Here is a 27173-nt window from a genome sequence, read left to right on the forward strand (position 1 = left end):
ACTGGCAAAGTGATATTCTGTGAGCAAAATAGGTACATATTGTAACCAATGAGGCGATTCGATTAAGCTGCCCCAGGTTGAACCGGGGTAATGGCATGTCAAGTGACCGGGCGACGCCGGTGAGGGAGTTGTGCACTGCTCAAATCGAACGCTAATTTGTGTTTTTTGGCTCCCAGAGCTGCTGAGGCATCACCCAAGTGGGTGCTACAGAGAGCTGAAGAGGAGAAGTCTTGTTTAATAACTTACTATTCTAATAATTTAAACCAGTCGTAAGTATGTTTGTATATGCCTATCAACTCACAACAGTAATTGACAGTCTTGTGTGGAATCTAATCCCAAAATCATGAAATACTTTATTCATGTCAAAGTAAAAATATTACCCACACTCTAGATTAAACTGCACTGAATATTTCAAAAGCCATTGTGGAGAAATAAGTTCATATCGAATGGCAGGTTGGATTTGCATCACCTATAAGAGACAGAGCTGGCAGTTCTACATGTAGACATGCTTGTTAATCATTTTGATCTGTCACCATGGAAACTACCACTAACACTTTATAGCCTGGTCCCAAATCTGTGTGTGTTGTATTGCCAACTCCAATGGTCGTTATGCATGACAATGATCATAGGAGTTGGCTATATAGCACAAACAGGTCTGGGAATAGACTAGGAAAGTTACTGTTTAGCACAGTAGACTGTGTTAGCCTCCCATTACATAAGTGATGGTTATTATTAGTAATATCCATAAAAATATACAACGAGTCACGATAGTTGATAGCATGATAACAACTATCTACGGTATGGTAGGCCGTCATTGTAAATAAGAATTTGTACTTAACTTACTTGCCTAGTTAGATAAAGCTGAAATAAAATAAAATATGTTGGCCTTAAGCCAAGGACATGTAGAATACTACACAGATACAGACTAGAGCACAGCTAGACGTTCTACCATATGTTTCATACTATACTGTACATGAATGGTTCAGTACATGTGATATTCAGCTACTGTACAACCTTTCCAGCTTTTGATGTATTCTGTAGTGTAGGCTACTGTCCGAGTATATACATACTCCTGGTTGCCAAAGGACCCTAAATGTGGTTCATTTAAATACATCATCATGAAGCGAGAGCTCTAATCTTGGCTGGCCTACTCTCCACACTAACATGCAATGTTCTCATGATGTAGTCTGCTGGCTAAGGCTAATCTCTCTCTCTCTCTCGCTCTCTCTCTCTCTCTCTCGCTCTCTCTCTCTCTCTCTCTCGCTCTCTCTCTCCTTCCTTCCTTCCTTCCTTCCTTCCTTCCTTCCTTCCTTCCTTCCTTCCTTCCTTCCTTCCTTCCTTCCTTCCTTCCTTCCTTCCTTCATTCCTTCCTTCCTTCCTTCCTTCCTTCCTTCCTTCCTTCCTTCCTTCCTTCCTTCCTTCCCTCCTTCCTTCCCTTCCTTCCTTCCTTCCTTCCTTCCTTCCTCCTCTAGCTCTCTCTCTCCCTCCTCTCTCTCTCTCCTCTCTCTTCTGATGGGGCGGCAGGGTAGCCTAGTGGTTAGAGCGTTGGACTAGTAACCGGAAGGTTGCAAGTTCAAACCCCCGAGCTGACAAGGTACAAATCTGTCGTTCTGCCCCTGAACAGGCAGTTAACCCACTGTTCCTAGGCCGTCATTGTAAATAAGAATTTGTTCTTAACTGACTTGCCTAGTTAAATAAAGGTAAAAAAATAAATAAAAAGTAACATCACACAAACTAGTACACACTTTTCTCTCTCTCTCTCTCTCTCTCTACCTCCTCCTTCTCTCTCTTTCTGATTACTTCAGACAAACCGCACAGAGGTCCCAAGCAGCTAGCCACTGCGCTGAGACCATCAGGTTCCTACATTAACACAATGGGTAGTAGGGTCATGGGATACAGTCATTAGAAGAAACACACTGTGTCAGGATCGCTTCAGTTGTCTAAACGTTGATATCATAACGCAAACTGAGATGAATTAGAAACTGGAATTGTTATGGAGCGTCACTTCAAAGGGATGCCTGTGTATTTGGAGCTACCCAAACGTACACAGACACATGCACCGGCCCACTCCTCTCTCAGATATGAAGGGAGGCGGGATTATCACTAGTGTCTTTGTTTCTTCCCATCCCCGCCCCTCTCCTTATGATCGCTGACATGGAGAAACTTCACAATCGCCCACTTCTTCCTTCCATCCCCAAAAAAACGAGTACAATTGTTATTTGTTTTCGCTCGTCTTTCCTGATGATGTTATTTTATTGTGCGGCTCAGAGTCAAACAAAGGCTTATTGAGGGGAGGCTTTATGAGTGCATTCTCTTGTACTATCTTAGAAGATGTCTGTTACAAATGCCAATGTCCACAACCACCCATAGAGGAGGAATGGTCTATGCTGTGTGCACTCCCAACAGAGAGTCAGTCTGGTGCGGAGCTTGACCCTAAACTACCCTTTGGGTCCACTTCTATATCCATCCATACCATAACCTCATAACAATTCACTCAATAGTCTCTCTTATAGTAGAACTCAATAGTAACCTTGAAACAGCCTATTTCAAACATTATTATCTCTAGATTCTACGACGATTGCAGTCTACCACAGAGATTTGCATGTTTTGCACTGGAGAGGCTGATAGCGGTGAACCTATCCCTTCTTGCATCGTTCCTTTGGTGGTTAAACAGAATGTGTCTTGGTTTAGCTACTGATAACACACTGTGGTCGGTGTATTATCAGTGAGGGCCAATCTACTGTACGTGTCCGATGAGTACACAGCTTGGTATTGTTTCACACGAGTCCTGCTTAGCCTGTCTGTATGGGTCTGTAGTCAGGTCTCTTACTCAGCCCACTGTTGTTCTAACACAGTTCACTGATAGTCTGGTTAGAGCTCTGCTCTGGTGTAAACAGGGCTAGTGACTCACGCCCTTTGTGTCCAGTCAGATCAAGTGCGGCCGCAACTCAACCAGGAAGCCAGATATGCCTTATATATTAATTTCAGTTCACTTTTCGTTTACCTTTTCAGAGTCGGTCAGGCATGCACAACACCACATGTTAAGCCTAACTCTCTCTCTCGTCTTTTTTCTCTGTTATACATTTACATGCATTTCTACTGTATTTTCTCAATGGCTCATTATGCACTTTCTAAAATCATTTTCCTACTATCTCTCTTTTGGCCTGTGTGTTTTCCCTTTCTCTCTGTAATAGGGTTTATATTTACAATTGACTCAGTTAAAGGCTCAGTTTATTTTCTTCTTTGACAGTCCTTCTAAACTCCCATTCACTTGCACTTTCTCCTTGGTGCTAATTCCATTTCCCCCAACTCCTTTGATAGTCTATATTTATCTCCTGCTTGTGCTTGCACCAATCTCCCTACACCGGCCCTGTGGTTTTGGGTCCAGAATGAGTGTTTGTGGTCAGGCTCACCTCAGTCAGCCATAGAAGAGCAGGAGTCCAGTTTCCGCAACCCTGCGGTAGCAGCTAGTTAATCCTGTCATCACGTTTACACCGACACACATCCGCCGCCTGGGGTTAGCAGCCCTTAGTCATGGGAAAAGATGAATCATCTGATCGTTAGAATAATAAACGGCGTGTTAGAATTGTTAGAATCAACTCAAGCTCCCTCCACAAGCTCCAAATAGCTCTGCAGCCTGACTCACCCACTCTAAGTCCTGGCAGCACATCACCCCTGCCCTCAGGGAACTCCATTGGCTCCCGGTCTCCCAGCGCATTGATTACAAGATCCTCCTTTTGCCAACTTGTCTCCCTTACCTCTCAGACCTTCTTCTCCCCTATCACTACATTCCACCACAGCAGGACACCTTGTCACCCCCAGGTTGTAGCTCCAGAGCCGATGTGACAGGGGCTTCTCCAGGGCTGCTCCAAGTCTCTGTAACGCCCTCCCTCCAGTCATCACCATCTTTCAGTCTAGCCGTACCCCCACCCCCACAAACACGTACAAGCAAAGCAATAAACTATTAGGGGAAAAAAGGTGCTCACTTGAACCAAAAAAGATTCCTCAAACCCTTTTGGTTCCAGGTAAACTCCTTTTGGTTCCAGGTAGAACAGTGGGTTCTACATGGAACCCAAAAAGAGCTCTATCTGGAACCAAAAGGGGTTCTTCAAAGGGTTCTCCTATGGGGACAGCCGCAGAACCCTTTTGGAGCCCTTTTTTCTAAGCGTGAACACTACAAAGACACTCTTCTCCACCATACTGTGCACCACCTAACACAAACCCTTACCCTACCCCTTACCCTAAACCGGGTTCGTATCCTAACCCTTACCCTACCCCTTACCCTAAACCGGGTTTGTATCCTAACCCTTACCCTACCCCTTACCCTAAACCGGGTTTGTATCCTAACCCTTACCCTACCCCTTACCCTAAACCGGGTTCGTATCCTAACCCTTACCCTACCCCTTACCCTAAACCGGGTTCGTATCCTAACCCTTACCCTACCCCTTACCCTAAACCGGGTTCGTATCCTAATCCTTACCCTACCCCTTACCCGGGTTCGTATCCTAACCCTTACCCTACCCCTTACCCTAAACCGGGTTCGTATTCAAACCCTTACCTTACCCCTTACCCTAAACCGGGTTCGTATCCTAACCCTTACCCTAAACCGGGTTCGTATTCAAACCCTTACCCTACCCCTTACCCTAAACCGGGTTCGTATCCTAACCCTTACCCTACCCCTTACCCTAAACCGGGTTTGTATCCTAACCCTTACCCTACCCCTTACCCTAAACCGGGTTTGTATCCTAACCCTTACCCTACCCCTTACCCTAAACCGGGTTCGTATCCTAACCCTTACCCTACCCCTTACCCTAAACCGGGTTCGTATCCTAACCCTTACCCTACCCCTTACCCTAAACCGGGTTTGTATCCTAACCCTTACCTTACCCCTTACCCTAAACCGGATTCGTATCCTAACCCTTACCCTACCCCTTACCCTAAACCGGGTTCGTATCCTAACCCTTACCCTACCCCTTACCCTAAACTGGGTTCGTATCCTAACCCTTACCCTACCCCTTACCCTAAACCGGGTTCGTATCCTAACCCTTACCCTACCCCTTACCCTAAACCGGGTTCGTATCCTAACCCTTACCCTACCCCTTACCCTAAACCGGGGTTCGTATCCTAACCCTTACCCTACCCCTTACCCTAAACCGGGTTCGTATCCTAACCCTTACCCTACCCCTTACCCTAAACCGGGTTCGTATCCTAACCCTTACCCTACCCCTTACCCTAAACCGGGTTTGTATCCTAACCCTTACCCCTTACCCTAAACCGGGTTTGTATCCTAACCCTTACCCTAACCCTTACCCTAAACCGGGTTCATATCCTAACCCTTACCCTACCCATTACCCTAAACCGGGTTCGTATCCTAACCCTTACCCTACCCCTTACCCTAAACCGGGTTCATATTTAAACCCCAACCTTACCCTCCCCATACACTCTCTTTGTTCATGTTTTTTTTCTAGTCTCTTTTGTTTGGATTCCTGTTTTATGTTTCATTTCTACAATTGTAAAGCGACTTTGGGTCAGCCGCAGAACCCTTTTGGAGCCCTTTTTTCTAAGCGTGAACACTATAAAGACACTCTTCTCCACCATACTGTGCACCACAGCCGGGTTTGTATCCTAACCCTTACCTTACCCCTTACCCTAAACCGGGTTTGTATCCTAACCCTTACCCTACCCCTTACCCTAAACCGGGTTCGTATCCTAACCCTTACCCTACCCCTTACCCTAAACCGGGTTCGTATCCTAACCCTTACCCTACCCCTTACCCTAAACCGGGTTCGTATCCTAACCCTTACCCTACCCCTTACCCTAAACCGGGTTCGTATCCTAACCCTTACCCTAAACCGGGTTCGTATTCAAACCCTTACCCTACCCCTTACCCTAAACCGGGTTCGTATCCTAACCCTTACCCTACCCCTTACCCTAAACCGGGTTCGTATTCAAACCCTTACCTTACCCCTTACCCTAAACCGGGTTTGTATCCTAACCCTTACCCTACCCCTTACCCTAAACCGGGTTTGTATCCTAACCCTTACCCTACCCCTTACCCTAAACCGGGTTCGTATCCTAACCCTTACCCTACCCCTTACCCTAAACCGGGTTCGTATTTAAACCCCAACCTTACCCTCCCCATACACTCTCTTTGTTCATGTTTTTTTTCTAGTCTCTTTTGTTTGGATTCCTGTTTTATGTGTCATTTCTACAATTGTAAAGCGACTTTGGGTCCATGAAAAGCACTATATAAGTCCCATGTATTATTATTATTATTACGTTACATGTTACACATTTTTAATACTGGTATATCGTTTCACCAAGCACATTTTACAGAACATGATTTTGGGGTTACATTGTTTCAAAATAAACATTCTGGTTGTGGTAGGCTGGAGATGAGGGCAACAAGAGAATGGCCATAACCTAGTCTCAACAAGTCAGACAATTGTTTCTGAAATACAACCTACAACTATGTGAAAGACTGGAAATCGAGACTAGTCATAACCCAGATGGTGTCTATTCTCTCCCTGAGCTCCACAGGTTCCAGGCTCAGGCTGCACCACACGGTGTCTTCCCCCAGTGAGAGAGAGAGGGGTTGGGTTGGGCAGGGCAGGAGCTCTGCTGCAGTGCCTGCAGGGTCCTGGATGTTCTAATGCAATATTCAAATGTTGCCTTGGTCTGATGCTGCAGTGCCCTGCTGGCTGTCGTAAAACCTGTCTGCTCTCATATCCGTCCATATTGACTCACACATCCTCAGCTCTGCTCGGGGCGTTGTGGAAAGAACTAGGACACGTGCAAATATGGAGATGTGTGTGGTGTGTACAAATACACACTGAGGGTACAAAACATTAGGAATACCTGCTCTTTCCCTGACTGACTGACCAGGTGAATCCAGGTTACAGCTATGATCCCTTATTGATGTCACCTGTTAAAGTTACTTCAATAAGTGTAGATGAAGGGGAGGAGACAGGTTAAAGAAAGATTTTTAAGACAATTGAGACATGGGTTGTGTATGTGTGCCATTCAAGACAAAATATTTAAGTGCCTTTGAACGGGGTATAGTAGTAGGTGCCAGGCACAACCCATTTGAGTGTGTCAAGAACTGCAGCCCTCTGGGTTTTTCACAGTTTCCCATGTGTATCAAGAATGGTCCACCACCAAAAAGGACATCTAGCCAACTTGACACAACTGTGGGAAGCATTGGAGTCCACATGGGCCAGCATCCCTGTGGTACGCTTTCAACACCTTGTAGAGTCCATGCCCCCGACAAATTGAGTCTGTTCTGATGGCGAAAGGGGGTACAACTCAAAATAAGGAAGGTGTTCCTAATGTTTTGTACACTCAGTGTATGTGTGTGTGTTCTTGAGATTGTGAGAGACTTTCTAATTGGTGATGTCAGAAGCTCATGTTTCCTGAAAACAATGTCCAGAGGAGTGGTGAAATTCAGCTCATATATAACCTGGGAGCAGGCGCGACTGAGGTAAACTGTCTCCCCCTCATCCTTGGCCTAGAGGATGAAGTCATAACTCCAGCAGATGTTCCTCAGCGAGCCCATCATGACAACAAGGGGGTCAACGAGGCCCTCTAGTGGATGTTAGTCAAATTCAACGTCTCAACATCAAGTTGGCTAGAAAACTTTCCGCATAGAGATCACTGAGAAATATTCCCTATTTTATACTCCAAATCCTTGGGGGCAGAAAGAATACACACCTATATATCCCACGATTTAGAGTGAGAGTCCAATACTTTCAAGTTCCAACTTACATGGAATAGAATGTGAGGCATACAGGGCTACAATGGCTCTCAGCACTTCTTAGCCTACCTCCCGTTTTAAACTTCAAAGCCTCAGCTCCCTCCCTCATCTCTGTAGGGATACCAGATGTGGCCTTATTGCAGAATCGCTGAGCGAGCACACCTCTCACGGTACTGAGGAAAGAGTTATGGGTCACCCCCGTAGGCAGAGGTCTGCCTGGAGCATAAACTGAACAGAGGAACACACTGGGAACCGCTGTGTTACGGTATCCATATTCAAATTTCAAATTTCAGACCAAACTCTATCAGTTCTCAGACCAAATGTCCTTCCTAATATGGATGCCGTACATGGCTGACTGACAAAACACAGCCTTGGTTCAGCAATCACAATGGATTTTATTCAAACGTGAGAAAAGTGCCACAAAAAGGCCTTGCAATATTTCATTTTCAGTCGGGCCACACATCTGAAACTTGTTTGCACAGTTAAGATATACAGCACGCTTAAATGGTTTTCCTCAGCAAATTGAGTCCCCCACTGTTACGTCCTCGGTTTTTGAGTTTTTGAGAATGAGCTGTAAATGTACACTACGGGTCAAATGTTTTAGAACACCTACTCATTCAAGGGTTTTTCTATATTTTTACTATGTTCTACATTGTAGAATAATAGTGAAGACATCAAAATTATTAACTAACACATATGGAATCATATAGTAACCAAAAAAAGTGTTAAACAAATCAAAATACATTTTATATTTGAGATTATTCAAATAGCCACCCTTTGCCTTGATGACAGTATTGCACACTCTTAGCATTCTCTCAACCAGCTTCATGAGGAATGCTTTTCCAACAGTCTTGAAGGAGTTCCCACATATGCTGAGCACTTGGCTGCTTTTCCTTCACTCTGTGGTCCGACTCATCCCAAAAAAACTCAATTTGGTTGAGTTTAGGGGATTGTGGAGGCCAGGTCATCTGATGCAGTACTCCATCACTCTCCTTGGTAAAAGTGTCCTTACACAGCCTGGAGGTGTGTTGTGTCATTGTCCTGTTGAAAACAGATGACAGTCCCATTAAGCTCAAAACAGATGGGATGACGTATCGCTGCAGAATGCTGCGGTAGTTATGCTGGTTAAGTGTGCCTTGAAATCTAAATAAATCACAGACAATATCACCAGCAAAGCACACCCACACCATAACACCTTCTCTTCCATGCTTTACGGTGGGAATATACACATGCGGAGATCATCTGTTCACCCACACCGCATCTCACAAAGACACGGCAGTTGGAACCAAACATCTCCAATTTGGACTCCAGACCAAAGGACAACTTTCCACAGGTCTAATGTTCAATGCTCCTGTTATTGGTGTCCTTTAATAGTGGTTTCAGTGCAGCAATTCGACTTGGTCTTTTACCAAATAGGGCTATCTTCTGTATACCAACCCTACCTTGTCACCACCCAACTGATTGGCTCAAATGCATTAAGAAGGAAAGAAATTCCACAAATTAACTGTTAAGAAGGAACACCTGTTAATTGAAATGCATTCCAGGTGGCCAAAAGTTTGCAATGCTGTCATCAAGGCAAAGGGTGGCTATTTGAAGAATCTCAAATATAAAATGTATTTTGATTTGTTTAACACTTTTTTTGGTTACTACATGAGTCCATATGTGTTATTTCATAGTTTTGATGTCTTCACTATTATTCACAATGTAGAACATAGTAAAAGTAAAGAAAAACCCTGGAATGAGTAGGTGTTCTAAAACTTTTGACCTGTAGTGTATACTTCACTTGTTCTCTTGTAAGGGGCAGATATGATGATAATTTACTATTACTACACACAATATAACAATATAAATATAACTTAACTAGGAAGCTTTCAGTTTTTGAGTTTTCCTTGAGTTCAAGCAGAGATGTGAAGAGATGTAAACGGTAGTAAAACGACAGTTCTGAAGTCACAGATGAGAAGTGTAGCCTGCTTGGGCAGGTAGTGCCATCTTCAGGTCGAAATATGCAAGTGCACATATTCACATTGACATTTGTTGGATTTAGGGAGGCAGTGTTAACAAACCAGTAACAACCATTGGCATTTAAACTGTATTGGATTAGAAAATGCCCTTTTTGGGCCTTGAGAATTTGAGAATCCACACCACAGTACTTCTTGTTCAATTGTGTGCATGATGTGTGGTCATGAAAAAATGTTTGTGTCTGTGTTAATGTGTGCGTGTCTGTGTGTGAGAGAGAGAGAGAGAATAGATGTGTATGAGATTAGAAATGGGGTGTTGAATCGAGTCTCTAACAGCTGTATTCCATGCTGCAGTGGAGAGCAGAGCCAGTGGGCGTGTGACACATTTTGCAAACAAATTAATGCCAGAATGCATCAGAATCTGGCTCATTCAGTTAGGGGCTTACGCAAAGGTCATTGTCTTTCTATCTGCTGCCATTGTCTAGCATAACCTGCATTTCCAGTTAACCAGTCAGTGCAGTGCAGTATTGAGATAGCTCTTGATATGAAGAACAAGGAGATCAATTGACATTCATTGGTTTCAGTGAAAGGAAAAAGGTGGGCATAACAACATACAGAAATTTCTCCAAGCTGTCCCAATTTGTGCTTCATTGATAGACAATGATCAGTCCACATACACCTTAGTGCTAATACTAACCTAACATATTACTATGCAACTCTAATGCAGTAGCTTAGCTGCTGGCCCTGAGCCAACATTACATTTGTTTATTTAACCTTTATTTAACTAGGCAAGTCAGTTAAGAACAAATTCTTATTTACAATGATGGCCTAGGAACAGTGGATGAACTGTCTTTTTCAGGAGCAGAACGAAAGATTTTTACCTTGTCAGCTCAAGGATTCGATCAAGCAAACTTTCAGTTACTGGCCCAACACTCTAACCGCTAGGCTAACTGCTCTAACCGCTAGGCTACCTGCTCTAACCGCTAGGCTAACTGCTCTAACCGCTAGGCTAACTGCTCTAACCACTAGGCTACCTGCTCTAACCGCTAGGCTACCTGCCACCCCAACATATAATAAGCCCTATTGTATATGTATACTGAACAAAAATATAAATGCAACATGCAACAATTTCAAAGATTTTACTGAGTTTCAGTTCATATAAGGAAATCAGTCACCTGAAATAAATTAATTAGGCCCTAATCTATGGATTTCACATGACTGGGCAGGGGTGCAACCATGGGTGGGCCTGGGAGGGCATAGGTCCACCCACTTGGGAGCCAGTTCCACTAACTGGGAGAATAGGCCCAGCCAATCAGAATGAGTTTTTCACCACAAAGGGCTTTATTACAAACAGAAATACTCTTCAGTTTCATCAGCTGTCCGGGTGGCTGGTCTCAGACGATCCCGCAGGTGAAGAAGCCAGATGTGGAGGTCCTTGGCTGCCGTGGTTACATGTGGTTTGCGGTTGTGAGGCCGGTTGGATGTACTGCCAAATTCTCTAAAATGACATTGGAGGCGGCTTATGTTAGAGAATTAGAGATTAGAGATTCTCTGGCAACAGCTCTGGTGGACATTACTGCAGTCAGCATACCAATTGCACACTCCCTCAAAAGCTGAGACATCTGCGGCATTGTGTTGTGGCAAAACTGTACATTTTAGAGTGGCGTTCATTGTTCCCAGCACTTCAGCACCTGAGTAATGATCAATCAATCAAATGTATTTATAAAGCCCTTTTTACATCAGCTGATGTCACAAAGTGCTAAACAGAAACCCAGCCTAAAACCCCAAACAGCAAGCAATGCAGACGTAGAAGCACAGTGGCTAGAAAAAACTCCCTAGAAAGGCCGGAGGAACCAGGCTCTTCTGGCTGTGCCGGGTGGAGATTATAACAGTACATGGTCACGATGTTCAAATATTCATAGATGACCAGCAGGGTCAAATAATAAAAATCACAGTGTTTGTAGAAGGTGCAACAGGTCAGCACCTCAGGAGTAAATGTCAGTTGGCTTTTTATAGCTGATCATTCAGAGATCGAGACAGCAGGTGCGGTAGAGAGAGTCGTAAAACAGCAGGTCTGGGACAAGGTAGCAAGTCCTGTGAACAGGTCAGGGTTCCATAGCCGCAGGCAGAACAGTTGAAACTGGAGCAGCAGCACGACCAGGTGGACTGGGGACAGCATGGAATCATCAGGCCAAGTAGTCCCGAGGCATGGTCCTAGGGCTCAGGTCCTCTGAGAGAAGAGAGAAAGAGAGAGAGAATTAGAGGGAGCATACTTAAATTCTCACAGGACACTGGATAAGACAGGATAAATACTCCAGATATAACAGACTGACCCTAGCCCCGACACATAAACTATTGCAGTATAAATTCTGGAGGCTGAGACAGGAGGGATCGGGAGACACTGTGGCCCTGTCCGACGATACCCCGGACAGGGCCAACCAGGCAGGAAATAACCAACTTACTACCCTGAGACAAAGCCGAGTATAGCCCAGAAAGATCTACATCACGGCACAAACACGAGGGGGGTGCCAAACCTGGACAGGAAGATCATGTCAGTGACTCAACCCACTCAAGTGAGTTGAGTGGGTTGAGGGACGGCATGGAAGAGCACCAATAAGCCAGTGACTCAGCCCCAATAATAGGGTTAGAGGCAGAGAACCCCGGTGGAGAGGGGGGAACCGGCCAGGCAGAGACAGCAAGGGCGGTTCGTCGCTCCAGTGCCTTTCCATTCACCTTCACACCCCTGGGCCAGACTACACTCAATCATAGGACCTACTGAAGAGATGAGTTTTCAATAAAGACTTAAAGGTCGAGACCGAGTTTGCATCTCTCACATGGATAAACAGACCATTCCATAAAAATAAAGCTCTATAGGAGAAAGCCCTGCTTCCAGCTGTTTGTTTAGAAATTCTAGGGACAGTAAGGAGGCCTGCGTCTTGTAACCGTAGCGTAAGTGTAGGTATGTACGGCAGGACCAAATCGGAGAGACAGGTAGAAGCAAGCCCATGTAATGCTTTGTAGGTTAGCAGTAAAACCTTGAAATCAGCCCTTGCCTTATCAGGAAGCCAGTGTAGAGAGGCTAGCACTGGAGTAATATGATCACATTTTTTTGGTTCTAGTCAAGATTCTAGCAGCCGAGTTTTGCACTAACTGAAGTTTATTTAGTGCTTTATCCATGTAGCCGGGAAGTAGACCATTGCAGTAGTCTAATCTAGAAGTGACAAAAGCATGGATGAACTTTCCGCATAATTTTTGGATAGAAAGTTTCAGATTTTTGCAATGTTACAAAGATGGAAAAAGCTGTCCTTGAAATAGTCTTGATATGTTCGTCAAAAGATAGATCAGGGTGTCAGGGGTGCGTGAATGAGGACCCAAAAGCGAATTAACAAAACAGAGTTTCTTTAATGACGAAACACATGTAGGCTCAGATGGACAGGCAGATTCCGACAGGACAGGACAAGGTTAGATGAACAGGCAGATTCCGACAGGACAGGACAAGGTTGCAGCAAACACGACGATAGTCTGGTTCAGGCATGAGTAACACAAACGAGAATCCGACAAAGACAGGAGCAGGAACAGAGAGAGATATAGAGACCTAATCAGAGGGAAAAAGGGAACAGGTGGGAAAAGGGGTGAACGAGGTAGTTAGAGAAGACAAGGAACAGCTGGGGGAAAGAGGGGAAGAAAAGGTAACCTAATACGACCAGCAGAGGGAGACAGGGTGAAGAGAAAGAACAGGAACAAGACACAACATGACAATACATGACAGTACCCCCCCACTCACCGAGCGCCTCCTGGCGCACTCGAGGAGGAAACCTGGCGGCAACGGAGGAAATCATCGATCAGCGAACGGTCCAGCACGTCCCGAGAGGGAACCCAACTCCTTTCCTCAGGACCGTACCCCTCCCAATCCACTAGGTACTGATGACCACGGCCCCGAGGACGCATGTCCAAAATCTTACGGACCCTGTAGATAGGTGCGCCCTCGACAAGGTTGGGGGGGGGGGGGGGGAAGACGAGCGGGAGCGCGAAGAACGGGCTTAACACAGGAGACATGGAAGACCGGGTGGACGCGACGAAGATATCGCGGAAGAAGAAGTCGCACTGCGACAGGATTAATGATCTGAGAAATACGGAACGGACCAATGAACCGCGGGGTCAGCTTGCGAGAAGCTGTCTTAAGGGGAAGGTTCTGAGTGGAGAGCCAAACTCTCTGACCGCGACAATATCTAGGACTCTTAGTTCTACGCTTATTAGCGGCTCTCACAGTCTGCCCCCTATAACGGCAAAGTGCAGACCTGACCCTCTTCCAGGTGCGCTCGCAACGTTGGACAAAAGCCTGAGCGGAGGGGACGCTGGACTCGGCGAACTGAGACGAGAACAGCGGAGGCTGGTACCCGAGGCTACTCTGAAAAGGAGATAGCCCGGTCGCAGACGAAGGAAGCGAGTTGTGGGCGTATTCTGCCCAGGGGAGCTGTTCTGACCAAGACGCAGGGTTACGAAAAGAAAGACTGCGTAAGATGCGACCAATAGTCTGATTGGCCCGTTCTGCTTGACCGTTAGACTGGGGGTGAAAGCCGGAAGAGAGACTGACGGAAGCCCCAATCAAACGGCAAAACTCCCTCCAAAATTGAGACGTGAATTGCGGACCCCTGTCCGAAACGACGTCTGACGGAAGGCCATGAATTCTGAAAACATTCTCGATGATGATTTGTGCCGTCTCTTTAGCAGACGGAAGCTTAGCAAGGGGAATAAAATGAGCCGCCTTAGAGAACCTATCGACAACCGTAAGAATAACAGTCTTCCCCGCTGACGAAGGCAGTCCGGTGATAAAATCTAAGGCGATGTGAGACCACGGTCGAGAGGGAATGGGAAGCGGCCTGAGACGGCCGGCAGGAGGGGAGTTACCGGACTTAGTCTGCGCGCAGACCGAACAAGCAGCCACGAAACGACGCGTGTCATGCTCCCGGGTGGGCCACCAAAAACGCTGGCGAATGGAAGCAAGCGTACCCCGAACGCCAGGGTGGCCGGCTAACTTGGCAGAGTGAGCCCACTGAAGAACGGCCAGACGAGTAGGAACGGGAACGAAAAGAAGGTTCCTAGGACAAGCGCGCGGCGACGGAGTGTGAGTGAGTGCTTGCTTTACCTGCCTCTCAATTCCCCAGACAGTCAACCCGACAACACGCCCCTCAGGGAGAATCCCCTCGGGGTCAGTGGAGGCTACTGAAGAACTGAAGAGACGAGATAAAGCATCAGGCTTGGTGTTCTTAGAGCCCGGACGATAAGAAATCACGAACTCGAAACGAGCGAAAAACAGCGCCCAACGAGCCTGACGCGCATTAAGTCGTTTGGCAGAACGGATGTACTCAAGGTTCCTATGGTCAGTCCAAACGACAAAAGGAACGGTCGCCCCCTCCAACCACTGTCGCCATTCGCCTAGGGCTAAGCGGATGGCGAGCAGTTCGCGGTTTCCCACATCATAGTTACGTTCCGACGGCGACAGGCGATGAGAAAAATACGCGCAAGGGTGGACCTTGTCGTCAGAGAGGGAGCGCTGAGAAAGAATGGCTCCCACGCCCACCTCTGACGCGTCAACCTCGACAACGAACTGTCTAGAGACGTCAGGTGTAACAAGGATAGGTGCGGAAGTAAAACGATTCTTGAGGAGATCGAAAGCTCCCTGGGCGGAAACGGACCACTTAAAGCACGTCTTGACAGAAGTAAGGGCTGTGAGAGGAGCTGCCACCTGACCGAAATTACGGCTGAAACGACGATAGAAGTTCGCGAAGCCGAGAAAGCGCTGCAGCTCGACGCGTGACTTAGGGACGGGCCAATCAATGACAGCTTGGACCTTAGCGGGATCCATCTTAATGCCTTCAGCGGAAATAACAGAACCGAGAAATGTGACGGAGGAGGCATGAAAAGTGCACTTCTCAGCCTTCACAAAAAGACAATTCTCTAAAAGGCGCTGGAGGACACGTCGAACGTGCTGAACATGAATCTGGAGTGACGGTGAAAAAAATCAGGATATCGTCAAGGTAAACGAAAACAAAGATGTTCAGCATGTCTCTCAGGACGTCATGGACTAATGCCTGAAAGACAGCTGGAGCGTTAGCGAGGCCGAAAGGAAGAACCCGGTATTCAAAGTGCCCTAACGGAGTGTTAAATGCCGTCTTCCACTCGTCCCCCTCCCTGATGCGCACGAGATGGTAAGCGTTACGAAGGTCCAACTTAGTGAAAAACCTGGCTCCCTGCAGGATCTCGAAGGCTGAAGACATAAGAGGAAGCGGATAACAATTCTTCACTGTTATGTCATTCAGCCCTCGATAATCTATGCAGGGACGCAGGGACCCGTCCCTCTTCTTGACAAAAAAAAACCCCGCTCCGGCGGGAGAGGAGGAGGGGACTATGGTACCGGCGTCAAGAGCTACAGACAAATAATCTTCGAGAGCCTTACGTTCGGGAGCCGACAGAGAGTATAGTCTACCCCGGGGGGGAGTGGTTCCCGGAAGGAGATCAATACTACAATCATACGACCGGTGTGGAGGAAGAGAGGTGGCCCTGGACCGACTGAACACCGTGCGCAGATCGTGATATTCCTCCGGCACCCCTGTCAAATCACCAGGCTCCTCCTGTGAAGAAGAGACAGAGGAAACAGGAGGGATAGCAGACATTAAACATTTCACATGACAAGAGACGTTCCAGGAGAGGATAGAATTACTAGACCAATTAATAGAAGGATTATGACAAACTAGCCAGGGATGGCCCAAAACAGCAGGTGTAAAAGGTGAACGAAAAATCAAAAAAGAAATGGTTTCACTATGATTACCAGAGACAGTGAGGGTTAAAGGTAGCGTCTCACGCTGAATCCTGGGGAGAGGACTACCATCCAAAGCGAACAAGGCCGTGGGCTCCCTTAACTGTCTGAGAGGAATGTCATGTTCCCGAGCCCAGGTCTCGTCCATAAAACAGCCCTCCGCCCCAGAGTCTATCAAGGCACTGCAGGAAGCTGACGAACCGGTCCAGCGTAGATGGACCGACAAGGTAGTGCAGGATCTTGAAGGAGAGACAGGAGTAGTAGCGCTCACCAGTAGCCCTCCGCTTACTGATGAGCTCTGGCTTTTACTGGACATGAAGTGACAAAATGACCAGCGGAACCGCAATAGAGACAGAGGCGGTTGGTGATTCTCCGTTCCCTCTCTTTAGTCGAGATGCGGATACCTCCCAGCTGCATAGGCTCAGCACCCGAGCCGGCAGAGGAAGATGGTAGTGATGCGGAGAGGGGGGCAACGGAGAACGCGAGCTCCTTTCCACGAGCTCGGTGACGAAGATCAACCCGTCGCTCTATGCGAATAGCGAGTTCAATCAAGGAATCCACACTGGAAGGAACCTCCCGGGAGAGAATCTCATCCTTTACCTCCGCGCGGAGACCCTCCAGAAAACGAGCGAGCAAAGCCGGCTCGTTCCAGTCACTGGAGGCAGCAAGAGTGCGAAACTCAATAGAGTAGTCTGTTATGGATCGATTACCTTGACATAGGGAAGACAGGACCCTGGAAGCTTCCTCCCCAAAAACAGATCGATCAAAACCCCGTATCATCTCCTCCTTAAAGTCCTGATACTGGTTAGTACACTCAGCCCTTGCCTCCCAGATTGCCGTGCCCCACTCACGAGCCCGTCCAGTAAGGAGAGATATGACGTAGGCGATACGAGCAGTGCTCCTGGAGTAAGTGTTGGGCTGGAGAGAAAACACAATATCACACTGGGTGAGGAACGAGCGGCATTCAGTGGGCTCCCCAGAGTAACACGGCGGGTTATTGATTCTGGGCTCCGGAGATTCGAAAGCCCTGGAAGTGGCCGGTGGATCGAGGCGGAGATGGTGAACCTGTTCTGTGAGGTTGGAGACTTGGGCGGCCAGGGTCTCAACGGCATGTCGAGCAGCAGACAATTCCTGCTCGTGTCTGCCTAGCATCGCTCCCTGGATCTCGACGGCTGAGTGGAGAGGATCCGAAGTCGCTGGGTCCATTCTTGGTCGGATTCTTCTGTCAGGGGTGCGTGAATGAGGACCCAAAAGCGAATTAACAAAACAGAGTTTCTTTAATGACGAAACACATGTAGGCTCAGATGGACAGGCAGATTCCGACAGGACAGGACAAGGTTAGATGAACAGGCAGATTCCGACAGGACAGGACAAGGTTGCAGCAAACACGACGATAGTCTGGTTCAGGCATGAGTAACACAAACGAGAATCCGACAAAGACAGGAGCAGGAACAGAGAGAGATATAGAGACCTAATCAGAGGGAAAAAGGGAACAGGTGGGAAAAGGGGTGAACGAGGTAGTTAGAGAAGACAAGGAACAGCTGGGGGAAAGAGGGGAAGAAAAGGTAACCTAATACGACCAGCAGAGGGAGACAGGGTGAAGAGAAAGAACAGGAACAAGACACAACATGACAATACATGACACAGGGTCCAGAGTAATGCTGAGGTCCTTCAGAGTTTTATTTGAGACAACTGTACAACCACCAAGATTAATTGTCAGATCCAACAGAAGATCTCTTTGCTTCTTGGGACCAGAACTAGCATCTATGTTTTGTCCGAGTTTAAAAGTAAAACATTTGCCACCATCCACTTCCTTATGTCTGAAATACAGGCTTCCAGGGAGGGCAATTTTGGGACTTCACCATGTTTCATCGAAATGTACAGCTGTGTGTTTTCCGCATACAGTAGCAGTGAAAGTTAACATTATGTTTCCGAATGATATCACCAAGAGGTAAAATATATAGTGAAAACAATAGTGGTCCTAAAATGGAACCATGAGAAACACCGAAACTCACAGTTGATTTGTCAGAGGACACACCATCCACAGAGACAAACTGATATCTTTCTGACAGATAAGATCTAAACCAGGCCAGAACTTGTCCGTGTAGATCAATTTGGGTTTCCAATCTCTCCAAAAGAATGTGGCGATCGACGGTGTCAAAAGCAGCACTAAGGTCTAGGAGCACGAGGACAGATGCAGAGCCTCGGTCTGACGCCATTAAAAGGTCATTTACCACCTTCACGAGTGCAGTCTCAGTGCTAAGATGGGGTCTAAAACTAGACTGAAGCATTTCATATACATTGTTTGTATTCAGGAAGGCAGTGAGTTGCTGTGCAACAGCTTTTTCAAAACATTTTGAGAGGAATGGGAGATTCGATATAGGCCAATAGTTTTTCATATTTTCTGGGTCAAGGTTTGGCTTTTTCAAGAGAGGCTTTATTACTGCCACTTTTAGTGAGTTTGGTACACATCCGGTGGATAGAGAGCCATTTTTATATTCAACATAGGAGGGCCAAGCACAGGAAGCAGCTACTTCAGTAGTTTAGTTGGAATAGGGTCCAGTATGCAGCTTGAAGGTTTAAAGGCCATTACTATTTTCATGAATGTGTCAAGAGATATAGGATAAAAATAACTTGAGTGTCTCCTTTGATCCTAGGTCCTGGCAGTGTTGTGCAGACTCAGGACAACTGAGCTTTGGAGAAAAATGCAGATTTAAAGAGGAGTCCATAATTTGCTTTCTAACGATCATGATATTTTCGTCAAAGAACAAGAATTTATCACTGCTGAAGTGAAAGCCATCCTCTCTTGGGGAATGCTTCTTTTTAGTTAGCTTTGCGACAGTATTAAAAATCAAATTTGGATTGTTTTTATTCTCCTCAATTAAGTTGGAAAAATAGGATGATCGAGCAGCAATGAGGGCTCTTCGATACTGCACGGTACTGTCTTTCCAAGTTAGTCGGAAGACTTCATGCTGTTTAATCAGCTTCTTGATATGCCGCACCTATCAGGTGGATGGGTTATCTTGGCAAAGGAGAAATGCTCACTAACAGGGATTTAACCAAATTTGTGCACAAAATTTGAGGGAAATAAGCTTTTTGTGCATATGGAAAATGTCTGGCATATTTGATTTAATCTCATGAAAACATGGGACCAACACTTTACATGTTGTGTTTATATGTCTGTTCAGTATACATTAACTATGCTCTGTGGTAAAAATACCAGGAGGCGTCTCTTACTCTCTGAGAACAATCCCTGTGAACTTTAATGGGAAATTATATGACTTGGTATTAATGGTTATATAACTGAACAGATATAATAGGTTCATGAGGAAATGTATTCTACATTGGAAGAACAACTCGGACTCCTAAGAGACAATTCGAACCTCCAAAATGTTCCCTTAGTCAGGCATTGACGTCAATGGGAGACTAAGTGAAAATGCAACTGAAACGGAACTTGGGATACATTACTCTGAAACGCACTGAAGTGTAGACTGTTGTTTGAGCATCTCGACAAACCAACATTGTTATCTCCACAGTCTATTTTCGTTTCATGCTGACATTCTTTTAGACATGTTGTCAGGGCTTGTCAGTGAGCACAGTGCTTACATCAGGAGACAATGACAACGTGGCATGACATGACAGCATTTGTTTTTCAAATTGAACACTGAGGGGGTCATGATTACTAGGCTGCATGTTGTGGATAGGATGAGACGGTACCAGTCTGCTAGCCTGGTTAAACCAGTTTGAATGCTACGCTCACCATTGTTTAACTTGAGCACAGCGTTCAGTCTGGTTTTACCAGGCTAGCAGTTTGCCAGGGATCTTGTGGCTTGCCTCTAATGAAAAGGTCTGTTGACGTAGCCCAGTCAAATTCACATTTGTGCTTAGACGGTAGATGGTATCTAAGCATGATCTCACAACGGCCCGGGCCAAGTGGGGTAAATAAAGCAGGCAACACAATGAATACAGTATTGTTGTTATTATTTCATCAGGCTTTACAAAACAGCGCACTGTCTACTCAAGGTTACGATTATTATCATTTTTTAGTTGCTGACCTGTTTTCAATGACGTAGGCTTAGGGCATAGGCTATTTGTGTGAGTACAGTGTGCATTTATTTGTTTGTGTCGAAGTGTGTGAGCTGGTAGTGCCATTCACCATTTTGAAGTAGTCAACTGGGTGGGTTTTCCTATGGGTTAAGGAAGGATCACACAATTCCATCTAGGTCACCAGGAGGAATAAGCCAATGAATTATACTTGTGAGCAGTTAATCGCCAACCTGGGATTTATACCTGTTCAAACAACACACTCCGGATGGCAGTACGCACCCTTTCAGTTTGTTTGCTAACTCATAGAAGTAGTAGAAGAAAATTGACTACTTCATAATGAAGATGGCCTCAATAGCGCTGCCCTCCTCTCACAGACGCCATAATGGGTCAGATACAATGATATGATGTATATTTAAGTCTTTGGGTCTGAATCATATGGTCTGTCCCACCTGTTTTTCTTCCATTGGAACATGCTAGAAATCACACCCAGTCCCCATCTGCAGGTTGAAATGCTGCCTGGGTGTAATTGGCTTGTTTTGTTCCACATGATGTGGTTGGAGGAGAAGACATGGTGACCTGTTAACTCCATGAAGAGACAGGCAAAAAATATACTCTTTAAAGCTATCATGTGACCCCAAAAAGGCTTCATGCTATACTGTCTTTGGTTTTGGTAACCTGAAAATGGAAGGGAATGCGTTCTTTTAGTGAAGTTCTTTGCAATTTTGGAGTCATTTGGTTTCTAAAAGAATCATGTGATGTTTGTGAGAAAAATTTAGTTTATTGAGTTAGGGTTGTAAAACAATGCTCAAAGGTACAAAAATTCATCCAAAAAGACATCAAACAATCATATTTGTCTTGGGGTTATCTTATTTCCAATGCACATTAGATTTCAGAATTGAGCCCTGAGGCCTTTGGGTTAATGTTCCCTTTGAAACACACAATGTACATATCTGCACAACCCAAGCTGAAAGAATACACAAGACAAACCAAACATGTGTTTAACTTAAGCGTCCTGGGTAATTTGGTTCATATCCACGGACCAAAACGACATGTCTCTTTTTATTTCCTCAAAGTGTTTGATGTAGTTTGGAGTCATGTTGTAGCAATTTGAGTCCTTGAAGCAAACACTGGCACCATGACCTTAGCCACAATAGAGAGGAGAGAATAAATGTACACATTTATGTGTACAAATATAGACCAGACTTGCCAAAATGTTGGCTTCGCTCTCCATGATTGAAATGAGGGCAAACGTAATGAACTTTCCAAACTATGCAAATGAGAGCATCATGCCATGACTAAAGAGCCTTGCATAAGGGTCATTCCATTTGATTTCAATCACTTTTTGACCGCACCCCTTTTGATTTGATCAAAACTTTCCATACATATTTGCCCATGGCAAAGTGGTCAGAAAGTTACATTTTGAACCTGAACGCTAAAACATTTAGGAGATGGAGATGCTCAAAGTTGACCCATTTTACATACCCCACCCTACCATGAGATGTCTTCATCTCTGGAGTGTAATATCATGCTTACAAACAGGATTGTCAAACTATTTTATCATTTATTTCTTTACATTTAACGTAAATGTAAAAAAAAATTATCTCGCACATGTTATATTTTAGACCCTATTTTACATAATCTGAGGTGTTTGTGTTGTGCTCGCCATTAGTTGAGACACAGCTTACTCTTGAATACAGGGTGGGTGTCATTTCAATCATAGAAATACAATGAATAGAATGGACATATCCCTTCAGACCAATGCAACTTAGCTGGTACACCATTGACATTTAAATAAAATGTTTAACTCCCAATTACTACCACAAAGATGGCCGCCAGACCACCCACCGACAAATTTTGACTTAAATGGAAATGCATGTTATTCACATTCAAGTCAACAACACTCTCTGATGTGTGGACCTCCAACCATCTTTGTGCTACCATTTGAAAGTTGCATTTTCAAATGTATTCCCATTTTAATAAATGTATAAGCCAAACATGACACCCTGTATTCAAGAGCATGCTGTGTCTAGATAATTGACATTTAAGGATAAAAAAATGGAAAGAAAATAGATTTAAAAATAAATAAATGACCAAATAGTTTGACAACCCTGTTTGTAAACTTTGAAATATACAGTTATATCAAACTCAATCATTTATCTTTTCCAGAGATGAAGACATGGATGTCTCATGGTATGGTATGCAAAATGGGTCAACTATGAGGACATCTATCTCCTAAATGTTTTGGCATTCAGGTCCAAAAAGTGACTTTCTGAACACTTCTACCATTGGAAAATATGTATAGAATGTTTTGTTCAAATCAAAAGGGGTGCAGTCGAAAAGTGATTGAAATCGAATGGAATGACCCATAAAAGTAAGCCGGGCCATTTATGCAACTGTTCATATACAGACAAATGGATTTTGAATGGTGGAAATGAATTTCAATTAACTTTCTCCTGGCCTGAAAATGTGTGTATTACCTGACTTTTATCGTACTCTTTATCTCAAGCAATTTAGAAAAATCTATTGTGCAACATCACTTGAAGAAGTATTTTAAAAATAGGCACAGCAAACCTCTGTGTGTGTGTGTCTCACTATCGTGCTGCACTTCAATATTTTATGGAATTGCAGGAACAGAGTGCAAGGGTGCATGCAGGGACACTTCCCCATGCCAATGTGTGTGCCTAAGCCCCAGAGGCATGAAGTGCAGCAACACAGGCATGTGATTGGTATTCATCATAACTTATTAATGCAGCTATTGTGGTAGACTGCATACAGGTGCTGGCAGGTCAGACAGAGGCTGCACTACCTAATCCCCTTGGATTAATTACAACTTTTACAGTACAATATACAATACTGTAAATTAATAAGAATGTCCACAATGATCACTGTGTGCTTCAAGGTGCTTCATAAAAAAAGCACTTGTTCAACTACCTTCACCTCCTTTAAATACTTTATGACACCCAAAATGATCATCAGCAGCAGCATCCGATCTACTCATCCTCATGTGTCTTATTACACTAATTGTTGTGAGCAGTTCATATTTTTCTTTTAGGTGCAAACAGCTCTCAATGACCATAATATTTCCCACCACAGTAATTACAAGCCAGACACCTTCAGTGGTATGGTACAACTGTATTTGGCAAGCTGTGGGGGTTAAAGTGCCACAGGGAGAAACTAAACACAATGACAGACTACACTAAAAGTCAAAGTAAACAAACAAAAATAGGTTGTGTACAGTATGCTATTCGTGACATAGTGTCACCACCCAAGGTACAGCCCTATTGTAATTACGAAATGGATGACAAAATGTTTTGGGTGTACTCGCAAGAAAACACACCCATTTCCATATAACACCCATTTGATATTGAAGGGATGGTGAAATGTGTTTGGCTGGACTCGCACAAAAACACACACCATTTCCATAACAAAATGTTGATATTGAATTGAAAATCATAAACATATAAATTCCAGTTGGATATCTTTTCAACTAATGTATTTACAAGATATTCTCATCTTAGAGGTACAATTTGAGTTAGCCTACACTGAAGACTTAAATTAGTTAAATAGTTTATGGTGCAATCAGCTCCAACAGATGCCAGATACTAGGATAGCCATGGCTTTGTTCTGCCCTGCAATCCAGGCAGATCAGCCATAGCAGTTCACGCCCTCGAAGCCTCCTGGGACAGAATGTGATGGGCGCGACTACCCACTGGGCCTAGTCTGACTTTTCAACAGGAAATGTATGTTTTTTCCATACGTGAATATAAGATATAAGGTATCAAATACCTCCTCTCCAATAGATGTCACTGTGGTCGAAATTAAAAAAGGGATCCCTCCCCATTCTCCTCCCTCCGCGAAAGGGTGTGCGTTTTGAAGGTTGTATTTATCTCGCTAACATCACATTACAAGGAGTACACTTGCGGAGGGATAACATTCGAAGCCACTGTTGGAGCTAGAAAAAGGTGTGATGGCTGGAGCCACAGCTCCTCATACTGACTGAGTTCAAGTAAGGTCTTGTCGGGACAGGGTACGGCGCATACACGGATGCGAAAGCATGGAATGCAGTTCAAATATCTATGATCCCCCCACACAATTGCAACGTGACAGTTCTAAACGTTTCATTCAAGGTCAACATTGGACTTCGGTCAGCTGTAACCGCGGACATTATCGATATTTATCTTCTGGTGGAACAGAAATTGTATGAGCAGCATCTTTTTTTACCGGTCGGCGGTGAGCAATGACATCTTTCGCGGAAGAGATTTAACCTACGCGGTCAGTATCTGAAGCAAGATTTTTGACCAAGTTTTCAATTCAAAGTTGTGATATTTAGGAGAGGGTGTGTAACTTGCTAACTAACACAGCGCCGTAGCCGTGTCTTGAGCTCTCGGTTGCCTGGACGGATAGCTAGCTCAGGCACCTTCGACGGTTCCTGTTTTCGCGAACGTTGTTAGCCAGCTTGCTACAGAACCTGGAACTGCCGCATCCATCTCGAATATCTCACTAAAGTTGCCTAGCTAGCCAGCCAGTTGTCGAACATGGATATGTTGTCGGTCCTTTGGAAAACCAGTTGCTAATGCGGAAAGTGTGTTCATTACACGCTAACTACACGATTTCCAGCTCACTTCCCCCCCTAAATTATTTTAAGTTATTAAAACGAATTGCAACATGTCTGTTCGCGTAGCTTTACACTCACCCACTGGCTCCAGAAGTTTTCTGGAGCGGGGACTCCTACTGCTGGTGATGTTGATCTTTCTGGAGGGCACCGTACTGACGCTTGGAGCTGCCAGCTCACCGGACATCAGCGCTCAGGACAACACTGGAGGAGGACACGACCGCCGCGACGACCACCGAGGGATAGCAGGCAGCCACGAACAGACTAACTACACGTACACAAAAAAGGCCTTCCCCGTCCTGTCTCTAGATTACCATCACATACAGGTGCCTTTCGAGATCTCGTTGTGGGTGTTGCTGGCCTCATTAATGAAATTGGGTGAGTTGCACTGTCATGCTGGTTTATTTGCTTTGAGGTTCAGCTTGAGTTTTATTCTCATAGCCTATACAGAGGAAAAAGTAAAGCACCCATTTCTCTTACCAGTTCCTTGACGTGAGCAGGGTGTTTGAAGAATGCCATTGGTTGCCATTTCATTTCAGCATTATCAAGAGAAATGACGTCTTTCCTGATACTCTTGAGTATATACCCTTTGAACCCCAATCAAATGTTAAAGTTTAAAGAATATATGGTTTGTTCCCTAGCAGGGGATTATGCCATGTGAGATGGGAAAATACTACATATTGAAGTCAATAGGTGATTATGGAGGGGTAGTCCATAATGTGACATTCCCTTGTACTCTGCATAAAGATGTCACAGATATACTCATTGTTAGTCTTAGGTGACTCTTGTACTGGTTGGACTTGTTTTCCTGTATTCTGCATAGTAAGTGATCTTCCCGGGAATGATGATCATACGCTTAGGTCATGTTTTGAAGTGGGAAGGCGCAATCAGTGCTCCTTGACACAATGTGATGTGTGACTAAGCACATTTTTGTTGCAGTTTTGTGCATAGGCTAGACTGAAATCATTGCAAGTTCTCATCAAGGGGACATCTTTGACCACTGTTCCTGTTAAAAAGCTGTTTTGTTGACACAGGATGTTTGGCAATGGGAAACACGCACTCACGTGTAGTCTAACTTCTATCCTCTTCCCTTTTCCTTGTCACTGGTTGTGGTCCCCTCGCCACTCCCTGTCTTTCTCCTTTACTGCAATCATTTCATCTCGCACTGCTACTTCTCACCTCCTTTACTTGTTTGTTGCTCTTCATGCAGTGCTCGTCCCATCTCCCACTCCCTCATTCTCATCTCCCTCTCCCTCCCTCTCTCTGTTTCTCCTCTTCCTGTATGTGGTGTGCTCTCATGCCCCTGCAGTGTTCCCTGCTGCGTCCCCTGCTGCCATTCACTAAGAGCCAGCAGCCTGCCATTTTCTCCGCAACATAATATTAAGCCTGGGTGAGTGCCAGCCTGTGGCCAGGCCAGAGAGGGACTGTCCCACTTACCCAGGGGGGGAGGCCCACTGTCCTGGGGGAAGATTGGGAGAGCGCCCAGCTGGGTGCAGTGGTTTGGAGGGAGGAAGGGAGTGAGGATGAGGCAAGGTGACAGTCTAGATGGAGAAAGAAGATGGAGAGGAATAGGGAGGAAATTGTAGAGGTGAGCGACAGAACGACAGGGAAATGGGTAGAAAGGAGAATGCAGGATAGCAGGGAAAGGAGGAGAGAGGCAGGTGTGAAAGATTGAGTGAGCGTGAGCGAAACAAACAGGAACAGCAGTGACCTTCACTGATTATGCTGAAACCCCTGTGTTTATAATCTGCTGTGGCAGCTGCAATGCTCAGCCCCAGGTTCCTGCCCGTGTCCTGCTCAGAGATCGCATTCTCTCTCTTTTTTTTTAAGCCTAAAGCTGCATCCATTGTCTATTTAAATGTTATTTTGCTGCCCTGTCAGACTGGCTTTGCTTGCTCTGGTCTTTTTCTCCAAGACTAGACTTCCTTCATTTGATAAGAAGGACCTACAATCAATATCCCTTATTCCCCTAAGCAATAGCTCTTC

The 27173-nt window shown here is 45.2% G+C and overlaps 1 protein-coding gene and 1 long non-coding RNA gene across 2 annotated transcripts in view; one reads left to right on the plus strand and one right to left on the minus strand.

Moving 5' to 3' along the window:
- Positions 1-10834: 10834 nt before the first annotated feature.
- LOC149984540 (uncharacterized) lies at positions 10835-25633 on the minus strand. Its single transcript, XR_016494619.1, has 2 exons — positions 25269-25633; positions 10835-11941 (listed from the first exon to the last, which is right to left on the minus strand). It is a non-coding gene; the product is annotated as an uncharacterized LOC149984540 (long non-coding RNA).
- The window catches only part of slc9a1a (solute carrier family 9 member A1a), a 47963-nt gene continuing 45170 nt past the window's right edge, over positions 24381-27173 (plus strand). Inside the window, exon 1 of the mRNA XM_021595261.3 lies at positions 24381-25565. Coding sequence (XP_021450936.1) covers positions 25241-25565 — 325 coding nt within the window. The 5' untranslated portion in view covers positions 24381-25240. The remainder of the gene's footprint in view (positions 25566-27173) is intronic.

Source organism: Oncorhynchus mykiss, chromosome 3 (genome assembly GCF_057628025.1).
Source record: "Oncorhynchus mykiss isolate SJ-2025 chromosome 3, ASM5762802v1, whole genome shotgun sequence".
In the NCBI taxonomy this organism is placed as follows: Eukaryota; Metazoa; Chordata; class Actinopteri; order Salmoniformes; family Salmonidae; genus Oncorhynchus; species Oncorhynchus mykiss.